The 13,096-nt window shown below is 36.4% G+C and overlaps 1 protein-coding gene across 1 annotated transcript in view; it reads left to right on the top strand.

The window, feature by feature from the left end:
• LOC128661735 (ankyrin-3-like) overlaps positions 1–13,096 on the top strand; it is a 410,167-nt gene that overhangs the window by 242,822 nt on the left and 154,249 nt on the right. The window contains 2 exon segments of the mRNA XM_053715956.1: positions 555–671; positions 2,192–2,290. Coding sequence (XP_053571931.1) covers positions 555–671; positions 2,192–2,290 — 216 coding nt within the window.

The raw sequence follows: 13,096 nt of genomic DNA, 5'->3' as shown, positions 1-13,096 counted from the left end.
GAATCATGAAAGTTTAATTTTGACTAGACTATCCCTTTAACATAAATAACATAAGCAGGTGTGCTCTTCTTGCAAACTCAGTCCACTAGTATGGGTATGTCCAACGTCATGGGTTTAATGATAAAAAACTGCTATTTTAAAAAAACAAAAATATGCATGAAGGAACAATTTGCCATACATTTAATACTCTGCAGTAAGTATAACAAGTCATTTGGAACACGTTAAGGGGAAACAAGTTTATACAGCAGTGTAGCTTTAACTGTACAGTCTTACAGTTACGTTTATATGTGTATTCATCCTTTTTCTGATTATATTACATAAGTGATGTCTTTGCAGGGTCACATTTATCTTAAAAAAATAAACAAAAGTTGCCACTAAAAATGTTAAAAACCTCTGTCTTAAATTTGTGCTCAGGCTCTCGAAATCTTTACCCTTTATTACTGTTTAATACATTGTGTATCTGTGTTTATATACAGTGCAGAGTTTTATATGCCAATAAGATCCTTTCTTACATTTTATTGCCTTCATAGTTTCTTTTTTTTCTTTTCTTACAGACAGCTGAGACACCGTTACATTACTGTGCCAGAGAAGGGAATGAAGATGTTTTACTGGAAATAATTAAACATATAAATTCCAACAGAATGCAGCAGACCATAAACAAACAAGCTAAGGTATATTGTATTTGACATATTTGTATTATTTATTAAAATGATTGCTTAGTATAACTCACTTAAAATAGTAACCATTGTAAACAGCGTATATGTCCCTTGATGTGACATATTTATTATGTGCGTTTATGTAGCAATAATTTACTTCATCTGAAATTTTGAATTTCAATTCCATGGTGGTCTCTTTGAAACAAGGTGATCCTTTGGAGAGAACTAGGAATTTTGCATACATAATGTGATTTAAAATGCGCATGCATCTTATCTGTAGTGGGCGTGCAAGGTCATGACCAGCACTCACAGTGCCTACTCAATGGCATGGTGCATTGGCATCCACTATGACTGTATGACTCAAGTACTTACTGGGCTAATAAGCATTATAAGGCTTAAAAACAGAATGATTTAAAAAAATAAATAAATAATAATAATTAAAAAGGAGGTAACATTTTTAATTGTATTATATTTTCAAATGTCACATATAAAACTAACTGTGCAGCTTGACACAATTCTATTTTTAATTGATCTTTTAACTGTTGATTTCCTGACACCAGCGATCATTATGTTTGATTTGCAGGAATAAAAACTCCCTAAAGAAAGGGGTATTTTACTGAGATTATTGTATTACTATTTCATTAGCCAAACCGATAGTTTGTTTATATTAACATACTGTATGTTACATTTGGTTATATTAAAGCGATGTTACATTTGGTTACATTAAAGAGATGTTAATTTTTTTCCCCAATTCCTCTAAAAAATATAATTTTACTGCGTATTGCGTTTTTTTTTTTCTTTTTTGAAAAACAGATATTTTGTGTTAAGAAATAAATAAATGTTTTGTTATTTTGCTTGTGATGCATTTAACTGTGCACCAATAGAATTATTGTAGTGTTTCTTCTCAGCCATTGAGTTCCTATCCCCTTAGCGCGCAGTGTACAGATTATGCTGTTCCTGTTAGTTTTACATTAATTTGTATCATGGATGATTTTTACATATAGTTTATATAGTTCTATTTCATAGGCACAATATCATGTTTATTTTCTTTAAAGGGACATTGAACACTAAATAAATGCTGGATAGAATGAATCTTTCAAAGAAAAGTTTAGTCTGAAAATAACATGTAGATGTATTTTTTAAAGTTCCATTAGCTGTTTAAATATTGACAAAACAAGAGTAAAGTTTTGTCAATAGTTTTGTTGTAACTTAGGTTACCTTCTCTGCTGTGGCCAATTAGGGACAGGTATAAATAGGTCACTAGAGTGTGCAGCCAATGACTGTGTGGAATATAACAGTGTTCTGCACTTCCATTTCTAACTGAAAAGCTCACGATTTCAGAATAGAATTACAGGAAAAGGGGACAAAATAAATAATGAAAGTATATTGCAGACTTTCTTTATATATACAATTTATCATTTTATATTACCATCTCAAAGTGTTTAATGTCCCTTTACTGCACCTTTAACTGATTATGTTGAAATATATCAAGAAATTCCAGATGATTTGAAACCATTTTTGTCTTTATTTTTTAGAATGGTTGGTCTCCACTGTTAGCGGCTGCGGAAGAGGGACATACAGAGGTTGTAAAAATATTGCTGAATAACCATGCGCGTGTTGATGTATTTGATGAGGTCAGAACGATTTTTACTTTACGTATCTTTATTTTCTAATTTCAAATGTTAATCTTTTAAAGAATGAGCAAAATAATCCCCAACAACTGTGTAGAATAAAAAAGCAAAAATGTTAGAGCTATATTACAAGTGGAGCGCAATCGATAGCAAAGGGTGCTATAACAAATTTCCAATGTACGTTTATTATTCATTTTGCTTAGTTCTCTTGTTATCCTTTTTTTAAAGAGTAATCTTAGGTGAGCTCAGGAGTGTGCACGTGTCCTAAGCCTTCTGGTAGCAGTGTTTGCAACTATAGCATTGTTTATCACTATATTATAAGTTGCATATTGTGCTGCCATTGAGTGTCTGTAGCAATCTATGGCAGCAGTGTTTGTAACTATGTATAACAGTGCTATAAACAATGATCCAAACACTACTACCAGATGGCTAAAGACACATGCACGCTCCTGAGCTCATCTAGGATTACTCTTAAACCAATGATACCAAGAGAACTAAGCTTAATTTTATCATAGCAGTGAATTTGAAAGTTGTTTGAAATGCCATGCTCTATTCAATCCATTTAAGTTTAATTTTGACTTTACTGTCCCTTTAATGCGGTCAAAATTTTTCAGGCATCCTGTACATTTAGTGGATAGCACAGAAAGTGCTATTAGAGTGCTCACTGCGCTTGTATTACAAGTGAGGAGTCAAGTGCAATCCAAAATTATGCTGCAAAATCTATTATTATTATTATTAATAAAACACGAAAAACTCCAGTACTTGGGTACCATCAGCTTAACGCATGAATTAGAGCTTGATTGATATCCAACATGAATTGTACTGGTCTCCCATAGAAGTTTATAATATGAGGGATTTGACAATATGTAGATGTTAGCGCACCCTACACTATTGCTTGAGTGAAAAAAATGACTTCAGACTTGTTTATGAACGGACACCAGTCTACCGCTTTCCTCACGTTTACCCAAATCCTGGAATATTTAAATCCATTTACTCACAGGGGTTTGGCACCTAAACCCTAACACACAATTATGTGCCAACTGAACTCATCTCTACCTGTGTTACAATGATAGAAAGATGGTTAACCATTAGTAAGACTAACGTAATTTTATGTTTGTGTTTCAATATGTTCATATTGCTGTATTTTGTTTAGTTTTTTTACCCTTTTTTCCCAAAAATTTATAAAAATGTATAAACTTAAAAAACAAATAAAAATAACTTAAGACTTGTAGCATAAGAGCAAAAATAGAAGCACTACAGATTATGCTCAAGTAATGTTAATGCACAACAATGCTAATATTTTTGCGCTCCTCTTGTAATCTAAGCCTTAACATTTTGTTTATAGTTTTCTAAAGTGTGGTTTGCAATATAAAACAAGATTTTAGAGTGATTCAAATATTGATACTATCAGCCATTGTGTACAACATTTAAATTAAATAGACATTTGCACTGGCAAAAAAAATGTTGTCCAAAAGATTATTTTGGATGTTTTCACATTTTCGGTTCAGCTTTATTTTATCCATGAAGGTATTCGGTTCGGACGAATATTGGATTTGGATTCATTACTGTTATTTCCAATGGGAACAGCCAATAAAGAAATTAACATACATCTTACATTATAGGATTTAAACAATTAAAATAACCTATCTTTCAATGTTAAAAGAACATACAATTCCTGTATGACTAAAGTCCAGCATTTAGCGGCTGACTAGCTGTCCCTATCATCAGTCATTAGTAACACTATAGCAGGACTGGACAAGGGACAATGCACAAATGAATGGTCAGACCCTCTGTACATCATTACAAACAAATGAGCTCATTAACCAAACAAAATAGCACCTCTCCCCTATTCCTGCACCTTTTTTGGCACAAAATGGCATGAACAAATCGATTTTGTCAAGCGATCATTCGTTTTCGTCTGTTTCATCCACTAATATATTTGGCTGTTTGTATATCAAATGCACATCTCAAAAATTAAATATTCAAAAATAATTTTAGAGATAAATCTGGTTAAGATGTAGCAATGTATTACAATAACAATGTACATATACTGCTCAAGATACAGACATGCTCCTGAGCCCATCTCCATAGTTGTTGGTAAGAGGCAGCAAAAGAGAGCAAATGTTATTGTTTAATCATAAGCACCCACAAGTCATATTACATGTTACAGCTGGTATTACTATGTTTAGCACTTTTTTTTGCTTGCTTTACAAACACCCATTCTGTCCTCAGTATGTAAATAGTTCAGCTTCAGCAAAGAATACCAAGAAAACAAAATAGATTGAATAATTAGAAAGGTTTTTCAAACTTCTCTGCTCTACCTAGATATATTTATTTTTATTTTTTAATTTATTGCTTCTTTTAAGAGATATTAAATAATTTATGTAATTGTTCTAATAAAAAGCACTAAGCAGCGGGTTATACTTAAAAGAAATAATTAAAAATATGTATTATTCATAATTTCAAAAGGATTTTAGCTATTTATTTTTATTTACTTCATTTGCACAGTGTCTATTTCTTCCTGACACAACCCTATAAGGGGACTGGGGTCTCTACAGGAAGGGGAATTGGCAGTTTTTGCCTTGAAGTGTTGCTAAGAGACACCTATTGTCTAGCTGTAATCAGTTTATTGCCCATGCTCAGTAGAGGTATTTTACTGGAAAAACCATATGACTATGTAACCTAAGTTCTGCAATGCTTATCTAGCTGTAGGCAGTGACTACACTGAAAATAAAGTGCTCATAAAAAGTTGAAGCAATTTTGTTTTATGTCATAAATTCAGATAGAACAAATAACAGATTTCAAATTTTATTATCAAATTTGCTTTATTGACTTGGTATCATTTGTTGAAGGAACAGCAACGCACTACAGGGAGCTAGCTGAGCACATCAGTTGAGCCAATGACAAGAAGCATATACTTGCAGCCACTAATAAGCAGCTAGCTCCCAGTAGTGCATTGCGGCTTTTTTTTTTATAAATCAAAGATTTTTATTGAGGTTTTTATACATTACAATATAGCAAAATACATGTTCTGACACATAATTAACAATTGCGGAAATATAAACTATAGTAATACAGGTTTGAACAAAGTCATCCATATTTCCAACTGAACATATACGGCTAGATTTAGAGTTTTGTCGGTAAAGACCCGCGTAGCTAACGCTGCTTTTTTCCCCAGCGCACCCTTAAGACAACGCTGGTATTTAGAGTTGTCTGAGTGGCTGCGTTAGGCTCAGAAAAGGGAGCATTGAGCCAAATTTAGCTCCACTTCAACCCTCAATACCAGCGTTGCTTACGGTAGTGGTGAGCTCGAAAAACGTGCTTGTGCACGATATCCCCATAGGAAACAATGGGGCTGAGCTGGAAAAAAGCCTAACACCTGCAAAAAAGCAGCGTTCAGCTCCTAACGCAGCCCCATTGTTTCCTATGGGGAAACACTCTCTAAGTCTGCACCTAACACCCTAACATGAACCCAGAGTCTAAACACCCCTAACCTTATACTTATTAACCCCTAATCTGCCGCCCCCACTATCGCTGACACCTGCATTATACTATTAACCCCTAATCTGCCAGCTCCGGACCCCGCCGCCACCTACATTATAGCTATGAACCCCTAATCTGCTGCCCCTAACACCGCCGACACCTATATTATATTTATTACCCCCTAATCTGTCCCCCCCCAACGTCGCCGCTACCTTACCTACACTTATTAACCCCTAATGTGCCGACCGGAAGTTGCCGCCACTATAATAAATGTATTAACCCCTAAACCGCCGCACTCCCGCCTCGCAAACACTATAATAAATAGTATTAACCCCTAATCTGCCCTCCCTAACATCGCCGCCACTTACCTACAATTATTAACCCCTAATCTCCCGCCCGCAACGTCGCCGCTACTATAATAAAGTTATTAACCTCTAAACCTAACTCTAACCCTAACACCCCCCTAAGTTAAATATCATTTAAATTAAACGAAATAATATTCCTAAAATTAAATAATTTTTTACTATTTAAAACTAAATACTTACCTATAAAATAAACCCTAATATAGCTACAATATAACTAATAATTACATTGTAGCTATTTTAGGATTTATATTTATTTTACAGGCAACTTTGTATTTATTTTAACTAGGTACAATAGCTATTAAATAGTTAATAACTATTTAATAGCTACCTAGTTAAAATAACTACAAAATTACCTGTAAAATAAATCCTAACCTAAGTTACAAATACACCTAACACTACACTATCATTAAATTAATTAAATAAATTACCTACAATTAGCTAAACTAAAATACAATAAAATAAACTATTCTATAATACAAAACAAACAAACACTAAATTACAGAAAATAAAAAAAAATTACAAGAAGTTTAAAGTTTTACACCTAATCTAAGCCCCCTAATAAAATAAAAAATCCCCCCAAAATAAAAAAATGCCCTTCCCTATTCTAAACTACAAAAGTAATCAGCTCTTTTACCTGAAAATAAAAATACAATACTCCCCCAACATTACAACCCACCACCCACATACCCCTACTTTAACCCTCCCAAATTCCCCTTAAAAAAACCTATCGCTAACCCCCTGAAGATCATCCTACCTTGAGTCGTCTTCACCCAGCCGAGCTGAATTCTTCATCCAAGGTGCGCAGAGGAGGTCCTTCATCCGGTAGAAGTCTTCATCCAAGCGGGGCAAGAAGAGGTCCTCCATCCGGTAGAAGTCTTCATCCAGGCGGCGTCTTCAATCTTCATCCATCCGGAGCGGAGCGGAGCCATCTTCAAAGGAGCCGACGCAGAGCCATTCTCTTCAACCGACAACTTCCTGATGAATGAAGGCTCCTTTAAGGGACGTCATCCAAGATGGCGTCCCTTCAATTCCGATTGGCTGATAGGATTCTATCAGCCAATCGCAATTAAGGTAGAAAAAATCTGATTGGCTGATGCAATCAGCCAATCAGATTGAAGTTCAATCCGATTGGCTGATCCAATTAGCCAATCATATTGAGCTTGCATTCTATTGGCTGATCGGAACAGCCAATAGAATGTGAGCTCAATACGATTGGCTCATTGGATCAGCCAATCGGATTGAACTTCAATCTGATTGGCTGATTGCATCAGCCAATCAGATTTTTTCTACCTTAATTCCGATTGGCTGATAGAATCCTATCAGCCAATCGGAATTGAAGGGACGCCATCTTGGATGACGTCCCTTAAAGGAACCTTCATTCATCGGGAAGTCGTCGGTTGAAGAGGATGGCTCCGCGTCGGCTCCTTTGAAGATGGCTCCGCTCCGGATGGATGAAGATTGAAGACGCCACATGGATGAAGACTTCTACCGGATGGAGGACCTCTTCTTGCCCCGCTTGGATGAAGACTTCTACCGGATGAAGGACCTCCTCTGCGCACCTTGGATGAAGAATTTGGCTCGGCTGGGTGAAGACGACTCAAGGTAGGATGATCTTCAGGGGGTTAGCAATAGGTTTCTTTAAGGGGGGTTTGGGTGGGTTAAAGTAGGGGTATGTGGGTGGTGGGTTGTAATGTTGGGGGGTATTTTATTTTTATTTTCAGGTAAAAGAGCTGATTACTTTGGGGCAATGCCCCGCAAAAAGCCCTTTTAAGGGCTGGTAAAAGAGCTGATTACTTTTGTAGTTTAGAATAGGGTAGGGCATTTTTTTATTTTGGGTGGATTTCTTATTTTATTAGGGGGCTTAGATTAGGTGTAATTAGTTTAAACTTCTTGTAATTTTTTTTATTTTCTGTAATTTAGTGTTTGTTTTTTTTGTATTATAGAATAGTGTATTTTAGTTTAGCTAATTGTAGGTAATTTATTTAATTAATTTAATGATAGTGTAGTGTTAGGTGTATTTGTAACTTAGGTTAGGATTTATTTTACAGGTAATTTTGTAGTTATTTTAGCTAGGTAGTTATTAAATAGTTATTAACTATTTAATAGCTATTGTACCTAGTTAAAATAAATACAAAGTTGACTGTAAAATAAATATAAATCCTAAAATAGCTACAATGTAATTATTAGTTATATTGTAGCTATATTAGGGTTTATTTTATAGGTAAGTATTTAGTTTTAAATAGGAAAAATGTATTCAATTTTAGGAATATATTTTCGTTTAATTTAAATGATATTTAATTTAGGAGGGTGGTTAGGGTTAGAGTTAGGTTTAGGGGTTAATAACTTTATTATAGTAGCGGCGACTTTGCGGACGGGAGATTAGGGGTTAATAATTGTAGGTAGGTGGCGGCGATGTTAAGGAGGGCAGATTAGGGTTTAATACTATTTATTATAGTGTTTGCGAGGCGGGAGTGTGGCGGTTTAGGGGTTAATACATTTATTATAGTGGCGGCGAGGTCCAGTCGGCAGATTAGGGGTTAATAAGTGTAGTTAGGTAGCTGCGACGTTGGGGGGGGGCAGATTAGGGGTTAATAAATATAATATAGGTGTTGGCGATGTTAGGGGCAGCAGATTAGGGGTTCATAGGTGGTCCGGTCGGCAGATTAGGGGTTAAAAAATGTATTATAGTGTTTGCGATGTGGGGGGGCCTCGGTTTAGGGGTTTATAGGTAGTTTATGGGTGTTAGTGTACTTCATAGCACAGTAGTTAGGAGCTTTATATTCCAGCGTTAGCCCATAAAGCTCTTAACTACAGACTTTTTTTGGCGGTAGGAGTCTTGTCGGTAGAGGGTCTACCGTTCAGTTCTTCCAAGACTCCAAATACCAGCGTTAGGCAAATCCCATAGAAAAGATAGGATACACAATTGACGTAAGGGGATCTGCGGTAGCCTGGAGTCGCGGTAAGGAAGTGAGCGGTAGACCCTTTCCTGGCTGACTCTAAATGCCAGCGGGCGGCCAAAAGCAGCGTTAGGACCCCTTAACGCTGCTTTTGACGGCTAACGCAGAACTCTAAATCTAGCTGATAGTAATGAAACCTCATTTTTTATGTTTTATTGAGATTATCATGGTACCTCTTTATCTAGATATACTACCTACTAGAAAGATACTTGCAGTTGAACAGTTTAGAATAATAACATACTTTTAGTAATGAGAGATACAGTTACCAGCTGGTGAATACCGCTATAACATTCAGCAAATTGGGTGAATGTAAAATAATATAGCATAAACAAATATCAATGAAAGTAGCTATTATACTGAACAAAAATGGGGGGGGGGGAGGCAAGCTAATACAGTAGGAACTATATAATGGTAAATAAAGAGCATAAGTTATTTGTGGCTATAGTAATTGGATGCTTAACTGAGCCAGGAGTGGACTGGCAATTATAGTGCCCCTTACTTTGTATGAGCTAGGCTATGGACCCTGTTCTTTGGGTCGTATTGATAATATAGATCACAACATGGTAGTCATAATAACAAAAACTTGGAACTCTTTGTCTGATACAGTTTAAATATATATGATGATGGAGATATAGAAACTATTACGTTAGACTGTTTTGTAACCTCATCTAAAAAGACCAACATTAGATCACATGTAAGGTGCAAACAACATATGATTGACCCTTAATATATCTTGGTAACAAACCACCGCCAAATATACAAAGTGCCTCATCTGTTTAAACTTAAATACAGAGGACCTCCTCCCAAAAGAAACCAATGCTTATATAGTACTATATGATGCCACCTCAGCCGCAAGTGGCTTTTTAAACATTCCATTATAATCCCATACCAAGGGGGAGACAATGGTGCCCATGTGGACTATGTTGCACACTATATCAAGGTAGTAGCTAAAATATGGGTATAGGGTCACATATGAGCGAGTATAACAAGCGCCTGGTCTACAACCCTAAAACTTGCCTTAACATAATTAGGGTCTCAACAAACTAGGAGGTCAAACACGTGCTAAATAGTCTAAATGTGCATAGGGTAGATATTTCCTATATGTAGAAGTCTATATTGTCCATTATGTATAATAAAAACATGGCAAACATACTTTATAGTTAGATAGGGATTATGTTTATCTAAGCTCTTGAATGTTAATTTCTGTGATCTTATAAATGCCTAATTAAAAAGCGATATGGGGTATACAGTGCTGTGAGGAGGGGAACTATCTTCAGACCGTACAAATATATTCACAACGAAAATAAATATGGCACATAGTGAACATTCAAAGAAAGACAATATACAGTTCTAAAGTTTATATATAGGGATGCTAATTAGTAATAACTTCAGCAGTTAAAACCCTATGAGATGTAGCAAGAAATTAATAACCTTTAGACACGATTTTTATGGGCTAAGGTTATGCAGCTTATATTGAAATAGGAGTAATGGAGTATCTAGAGTCCTAAGTCCACATGCTTCAGACCTGAAGGTCGTCATCTGGGGTAGTGAACGGCTAGGAGACAATAGTCAGACAAGTACAAAAATTTGGGGGATCAATTAGGATACAAGATTTATCGGATACCGTAGCATCTAGGTGTGCTGTATCAAGATATTCCAAGAAATTTCTCAGAGCATCTATATTAAAAATCCCGAGATTGCAACCTCATATTGGGCTCCCTTAAGCATTAACAAGATAGTCTAGCCACAGGGTAAATATATAAACAGGACTTGTGCATACCAAATACCACATCAAACATTTTAATCATGTTGCCATTAATGTTGGCCTGTAGTATTAGAAACTGACTGAAAACGTAACAGAAAATGTTCCTTTGGCTAGGGATGTTACTAGGTCCGACTTAGGATATAGACGCAAGGGTCTAGGTTGCCGTTGTCAAAGGCAGTTCAACGCGATCTAGCCTGTTATGTCCGCTGCAACTGGAATGTATAGTGGAAAGAGCTGCCGAGGGTGGCGAAAAGCATAAGACCACCTCAGTAATATCTGTATTTAGTCCACTCATGTCTAGATGCTGAGTCCAGAGAAGTCAGAGTCAAATTGTAAGACAACCGCCACAGATTAAATACAAGCTTTTGTCAGCAGGTCAGGCAGCTTACACTTTACGGCTTTGCTGGAGACTGCCTCACATCGCTTCCCATACAGCATCGGGTGCCTCCTTGCCCCCTCCGGGATTCCATGCTCTGTGTTCCTCCACATGGAACTCTGGTTGCGATGCTTCTGCCCACCGGTAAGTCGTCTGCACCATCCCAGATTACAGCTTTTCCTGGATCGCAAAGTGACCTCCATAGCTTGTTTGGGCAGCTTGAAAAGTGGTAGACAGTGTGGGGAGCGATTTGCAGTAGTGTATCCCGGGGGTAGTCAAGGATCAGATATTCGTTGCCCCAGACGTTAGTCGGCCAACCGTGGCTAGTACAGGTGATGTAGTCTTCTTCATTGTAAAAATACTTGCCGTAGAAGTATCTGGTATAAGATGGACCCACCGGAACTTTATAGTGTGACTGAACCGCTCAAATTTCTGTGTGTGGTAGAGCACAGCACTGGCAAGCCAGAGCGGGATTCTTTATATTTTCCTGGGTCACTTAAGTCGAACGGATCATTCTGTAGGCTGACAAATATATCCTCCTGACAGTGGAAAATAGATCCAGGAGTGAGTCCACCTGTAGAGTCAGATATATCCTCGATGGTGCTTTGCAGAGAGGGGGGAGCTGCAGGCTCATATGCCTCCATAACCTGTAGTTGGTGAGGTGACAGTACTGCTAGCTTGTCCCTTATAGTTTTCAAACCTTTCTTTAGCTCCCAGTAATGGGCTTTATTAAGCTGCGTTGTCGCAGTCTCCCAACTGTTTAGGCACTCCATCTTGATCTAAGATAGCGACAAGCGCCCCTTCAATGAAACACTTAATACGGGCACAGAGGGCTGTTCATTAGCAATTTTTATTTTTTTATTTATTTATAAAAATATTTTACCAGGAAGGATATATTGAGATTTCTCTTATTTTCAAGTATGTCCTGGGATCACAAAACATTGCATTGATACAATAGGGTACAATAAAATACAAAAATAATATTAATACACAATATATGCAAAAATTAACATAGAACAGGTAGGAAATATATAATCAACCATTATACAAAGTCCAGCTCTCACTTTGTATAAAAGTCAATGTGGGCTAGGTAAAAGTCCAGAATAGCATAAAAAAGGAGGTCTCCTTTGCACAAGTAATGCTACTTTATAAGGTTATAAATCAGGAGCTCTCACAGTGTGCGTCTGACCACTTCGGCGGCTTGCTCCGCCCCCCCCGCATTTCTGCTTTTTAACTGGTTACTAAAATAATTAAACACAATTTATAATAAAAGTAAACTGTAAAGTTCTTTAAAACCGCATGCTATATCTGAATCCTGAACGTTTCGTTTTGACTGTCCCTTTAAGGCAATCAACGTTGCTGTTAAATAATGTGGCAAAAATCTATATACTGTGATTTTGTAAATGATCTACGATATTGGACTGCATGGCTGCCAATAGAGCAAACTAAAAAGAACTCACCAGCAATCCCTGTGAAAATGAGTTATCGAATTGCTGTCAAATTAAATAATCCAGTGAAAGTATGTGCAAATTTATGTAGCTGTTTTAGCTGACTGAAAAATAACTTGTAAATATATAATTTAACCCCTTTAGGTAAGAAACATACATAGGTAATTGGTTCTATCCATTGGCTATCAGTAATATACATATAATTATTTGTGCCAGCAACACACATATCAGTAAATTTTAAAGGGACAGTCTAGTAAAAATGAGACTTTCATGATTCAGATAAGGCATGTAATTGTAAAAAACTTTTATCATCAAATTTGCTTTGTTCTTTATGTATTCTTCTAAAACATAGGTAGGCTCATATGCCAGTTTCTAAGCTATTGAAGGCCGCCTGTTATCTGAATGCATTTGCCAG

Source organism: Bombina bombina, chromosome 5, assembly GCF_027579735.1.
Source record: "Bombina bombina isolate aBomBom1 chromosome 5, aBomBom1.pri, whole genome shotgun sequence".
In the NCBI taxonomy this organism is placed as follows: Eukaryota; Metazoa; Chordata; class Amphibia; order Anura; family Bombinatoridae; genus Bombina; species Bombina bombina.
Note: the sequence above shows the minus strand (reverse complement) of the source record. Positions and strands in the feature narration are given on the sequence as shown.